Below are 5651 nucleotides of genomic sequence, written 5' to 3'. Positions count from 1 at the left end.
GTGTATGTATATGTGTATGTATATGTGTATGTATATGTATGTATATGTGTAAATATGTATAAATGTATTAATGTATGTATATATTATTTTTTTACAGGAAATAAAAAGTACAACAATACAATAATACAAGTATCTGTATTGAATCGTTCAATACAGTGCTCTAGGTTTAATATATGTGGAACATTACAGATGTTTAAAATTTATTTTATCAACTTGTCTTCTGAAGATGCTCTGTGTTGAAGGATCAGTGGATCTGTGTTCGACTACTCCACCTAGGCTGCATTGTTGAGCACAGATCCAATTCAAATATTCAGAATACTGATACCAACCTTGTGTAGTTTAACTCTTGTAGCTCCACACGTCTTCAGCTACAGAACAGAAGTCAAGTTGGTTTTGTCTTTTTCCTTTTAATTTTTCATGTCCTGGATGACAATCCAATGAAATAAATGGCATCAATACTAAACTTACTGGATCAATACTTTACTTCCAGCATGTTGCTCCCGTTCCAAAAATTAAATGTTGCTCCGGAGCAGCCTGAACAAGCATGTCAGATCATTATTTAATCTGCTCTGATTGCACAACTTCAGAATCAACATGCTAACATGTAGCATGCTAACAGCGAGCTGAGTGCAACGTCAAGTTATTCTCTGCACATGCAGGTTGCATCTGTGCTGTAGCGAGTTCACACTGGAGTCGGATGAAGGTCACTTTTAAAGTATAACGTGAACATGCAAAAAAAAATTGCAATTGAGCATTAATAAGTGTGAATATAGCCTAACTGGCAAATCATGAAACTTTTTGCACAAACTGTTTTCAGCATTCCTGCAGAAGAAATGCAACTCCCCACACAGTAGGCACAGGTCCCTTTCCCTCTGCTGTTTTCAGTATCAGAGAGCTGCAAGCAGCAGAACGGATGAGTAAGCTCGTTGCACAGAAACACAGTTGTTCTGTGTTCACCCACACAGAGGGGGTGAGGAGAAGAAGTATGAAGACACTGTAACTTTCAGTCACAGCCATTATTTTATATGTAAATACAACCAAAGTAATGCTGCAGTTAATAGTCCCTCTAAGACAAGGCTTTGACTGTTGGTGTAAATAAACCAAAGATTTGAATGCAGGACTGCTGCAGTAAAATGTAACCCGCACAGTTTTTATGTAAAAGGGAAGTTAGCTGCTGTATAACAGGTTAGTTCAGACTGTAAAGTTTGGTGTTTAAAGTCACTCAGTGTGAAATTTAATGCAGAAACAAATAGATTCATACTAAAGCAATCCATCTACTGCTATGTCTTAAAAAAACAAAACAAAAGTTTCTTTCCCTGCACAAACACAGCCCTCTGCTGGCTATTTCCTTGTTTCTTTAAGCAGAGTTTCTACCGGACGTATCCTGGGCCCAGGCTCTGGACAGAGATCATTATTATCATACACCATTCAGAAATGCTGTAAAATTTCTAGTATGTAAACTAAATGTTTGTTACATGTCTGGTGCCTCCCCCACCTCCCCCCACCCCCACACACAGTGACTGCTGGAGATGGATACAGAAGTGGGTTAAGATAATAGACACAATACACAATAAACCTCAGAGATGTTCTTTACATATTCAAAACACCAGACCAGCTACTTTTTTTATACGTTTATAATGATTAATGTGCAGGAATTATAAGTTAATGTGCAGGAATTATAAGTTAAAAAAAAAACTATAAATGAAAAAAAGCAAAGTTTTTAAATGATCAAGTTATATAATTATTTGAACTCCTGCTTGAATAAAACTACAGTAAAGCAATGAAAGTGGCTTTTTTAAGGGTTTGATGCTTTTTGTTCCCAGTATTGTTTATAAAATTTGCAAAGCTAACTCTGCTAATTAATCAAAAAGAAAAAAATTGTATAGGTCTTCTGGACGGGTTCTTCTCTAATGAAACGTTTCGTCTCTCCTCCAAGAGACTTCTTCAGTCTGAGAGTTTCAGGCTAAATTCAGGCTTTTAAGCCCTGCCTCCATGTGACTGATACTCACATCACATGGCTATCGTTGACACCTAATTAACACTTATTGTTAACAGGGGGTGGAGTGATACTGGCTATAGCCGCGCTGTAGGAGGGGGACAACTGAAAACGGAGGCCCCCACCTCTGTTTAATGATGGACGGTCTTTCTTCACAAAAATGTCTTCTTTTACTCCTCTCTCAAACCAACGTTCCTCTCTATCAAGAATGAGAACATCCTCATCTCTGAAAGAGTGACCGCTGGCCTGTAAATGAGTGAAAACTGCAGAGTTCTGGCCATTAGATGTAGCTCGTCTGTGTTGGGACATTCTTTTGAACAGTGGTTGCTTTGTTTCCCCGATGTATAACTGGTCACAGTCCTCCTGGCACTTAACAGCATATACAGCATTGCTCTGTTTGTGCCGGGGCACCGGATCTTTGGGGTGAACCAGCCTTTGCCGTAATGTGTTTTGGGGTTTGAAAGCCACTGGGACATCATGTTTAGAAAATAAACGTCTCAGTTTCTCCGAAACACCCGCAACATACGGAATAACCACTGGTTTGGGTCTGGGTTTGGGGTCTTCATTTTCACCTGAAGGTTGCATGGAATCCTGTCTGTGTTTCCTGTCTGCTTTCAGGAAAGCCCAGTCAGGATAACCACACTGCTCCAGGGCCTGTCGTGTGTGTGATTTCTCTTTCTGCCTGGCTCCTGGGTTTGTAGGGACACTGTCTGCTCTGTGGTACAGAGTCCTGATCACTCCTAACTTGTGTTCCAGTGGGTGGTGGGAGTCAAAACGCAAATATTGGTCTGTGTGGGTGGGCTTACGATACACGCCAGTTTCCAACCGTCCTCCATCCGAAACCGATTGCCATTTAATCTGGCAATCTGCCAATTAATATTAATCTGCCAATTAATATTTTAAAAGTGTTCCCTCAAAAAGTGAAAGATCTCAACTGGAGGAATTAAAAAAAGAATATTTACAAATTACTTATGGGACTGATCAAACGTAGAAGTTAAGAGGGAATAAAAGTTAATATTTTCTTTTTGACTCTTGATAAATTTAGTATTTTATTTGAACTTATTTTATTCGAATAATTAACTGAACTGTGTGTTTATCAGGCAAAGCACCAAACAAGCAGTTTTTTTAGCTGCAGTGTGCGAGTAGGGTGCCTTAGAAAGCTGAAAGAAGTACCAACCTGTCTCTGAGTGTTAATTAGGGGTGTTTTGACAGGGAATTATCTGCAGGTTTAAGTGTGTGTGAGTTTTTATAAACTTAACAAACCACACAGAGAGATAATAGTTGCATAAAAGAGTCGGTGTTTATTCTTAGGTGATGAAAGTTCTGAAATCTGCCTCCCTTTGTCTGTAGGTCCATCATGACAGACTTGTACTACCTCAGCCAGGCAGACGGAGTCGGCGAATGGAGAACGAAGGAAGCTAAAGACCTGTCGGATCTGGTCCAGAACCGAATCACTTACCTACAGGTATCTACAGCCTCACCTGCCGCGTGCCAGCTGCCTGGCCTTCTCACACACACACATAGTTTAGGCAGAGCGGCGTTGTGCGCTCTCAACTGTGCGTCTTCCTCACGCTGATGAGCACACTTCCTTGTCTCATTTGCACCATCTTCGTCTGTCAGCGCCGGTCTGCACGAGTAGCAGGTAAGAGGAACCAAAGCAGACGGTTTCAGCAGTTGTGTCTGACAAGCAGATTTCTTGTTGACAATGGTTTAATGCTAAACACGGCGAGAAACAGACTGGCAGATCTGCAGACGTGCAGACGCAGAAAGGAAAGACAAACACTCGTGCTCCGGTCTGATGCACGTTTTCTTTACGTAGACATCAGCTGACTCTCAGGACTCGTCCACTCACCCCGGCCCCGCCCCCCCCGGCTCTGAAGCTAGCGGGTTTTTGAGCAGGGCGGCAGCGGCTCCTGCAGCTTTAATGAGCCGGTGTGTTTGATGAAGAGGACCCAGTCAGTCTGGCTGGGCGGAGACAGCACCACTAACAGCTGCTGTCACCACTGCTGAGGGATCACACCGCTCCACCAGCTGCCATCACTAATTCATCAGACACACACAGGCGTGCGCAGATGGACTCACACACACCTACGCCAGGAGTCGCCGCGCGCTAACGTTCAGGTTCAGATTGATGTATATGCGTGTGTGGTTCTGCATCTATATCTACACACAGACTCCTCCCCTCCCGTGCTGCCGTCTCCACCACCCGCAACAGCTTCTGCCTCCATTCCTGGTTTAACGAACTCCTTCTCTGCGTCCTCCATCTGTCCACGACATGCAGTAACCATGACGCCTTCTGATTAGTTGTTTTCTTAGTTTTTACACTTTGAGCCGTCGCATAGTGTCATTTATCAGTGATGCACAATATCATGTTTATGTTTTATAGTTGTGTTTTTTGTCCCACTGTTACTCAATACGGTCACATATTTGTCTGTGACCCACTTTTCACTCCCTGAAACTCTTGCTAATTCCCCACCTTGGTCTGTCTTCTTTATTTAAAGAAACGTTCTGTGGTGTTGTGTGTCACTTTGGGATTTTGTGCTGCTCACTCTTTAAAAACCAGGAAACCTTTGACTTGTTGATATCTGGCCTTGTGCCACCTGCTACAGATACCAAAGCTTTTTTTAAGAGGTGAACTAGGAGGCAGCACAAGTTGATAAGATTCTTCCTGCCCTTATCACATCAGTCATCTAGTCTGATTCTTCTGCTGTTTGCAGATCAACATCACTTTTGAATAAAGGCAGAAAACAGTGGTACACTTGGTAAAGATGCAACAAATTGAGTTTAATGAAACCCAGGAGTTAAAACAATACATACATACTGTAAAGCATTACATAAATACCAATGTTACTGCAATTAAATAATAAAAGACATGCAATGATTTGTTTATTATGATTTAAATATAGTTTAAAATAAAAAATACAATAAATACGTATAAGTTTGACCAGTGAAAACCTAAATTTTTGTCATTCAGAGCTGAATGTATGGTGAACAGAGACAGCATGGGCTGACATAAGATCTGACAACTTAATATTTATTTAGTTTAAGAATTTTTTTTCTCCCTATTTCTGAAGTAAACGATTGATATACTGTATATTATAAGATAAACATGAACTCAAAATTGCAAAGAATTTCATCATCTACATACGAGAATTCCCATTCCGTTGGATTCGAGGAAAGCCGATATGCCAGAGGCTTGAGTCCCAAGCCGAGCTTTTTTTTATTCTTGGCAATTTCGGCTGAATTCAATTTTAAAGTTTTTGTGAAATTATTTTGCTGTTAAACCAGGAGTGCTTTCTCGCCCACTATGGCCACACTTAAGTAAAAATAAAACATTTTTTTAAACAGAACACAACTTTAGTGTTTTCCAAAACAAAACTTCACGATTTTTAACAATTTTTCCCAAATTTACCCGTTTTTACAGTAACAAATATAAACAACACAAAGAAAACAAGAACAAATATAAGAATAAAAACAATTACAAAGACTTGTTTTTCGTAAACTTCCAACTCATTGTATTTGTTTATAGTCTCCAAACGACATTGTCGCAATAATTTCTGATACAATTCATCGTCCAGCAAAATTTATGAGCCTAGACGTAAATGAAACAAGGAAAACGTTTCTGCCCCATAATATTTATTTAATTCATTTATTC

General features: G+C 40.3%; 1 protein-coding gene across 1 annotated transcript in view; it reads left to right on the top strand.

The window, feature by feature from the left end:
- fut8b (fucosyltransferase 8b (alpha (1,6) fucosyltransferase)) overlaps nucleotides 1-5651 on the top strand; it is a 68043-nt gene that overhangs the window by 32079 nt on the left and 30313 nt on the right. The window contains exon 5 of the mRNA XM_014015487.1: nucleotides 3347-3461. Within this exon, the coding sequence (XP_013870941.1) occupies nucleotides 3347-3461 (115 nt within the window). The remainder of the gene's footprint in view (nucleotides 1-3346; nucleotides 3462-5651) is intronic.

This window comes from Austrofundulus limnaeus, unplaced genomic scaffold, assembly GCF_001266775.1.
Source record: "Austrofundulus limnaeus strain Quisiro unplaced genomic scaffold, Austrofundulus_limnaeus-1.0 Scaffold129, whole genome shotgun sequence".
NCBI lineage: Eukaryota > Metazoa > Chordata > Actinopteri > Cyprinodontiformes > Rivulidae > Austrofundulus > Austrofundulus limnaeus.
Note: the sequence above shows the minus strand (reverse complement) of the source record. Positions and strands in the feature narration are given on the sequence as shown.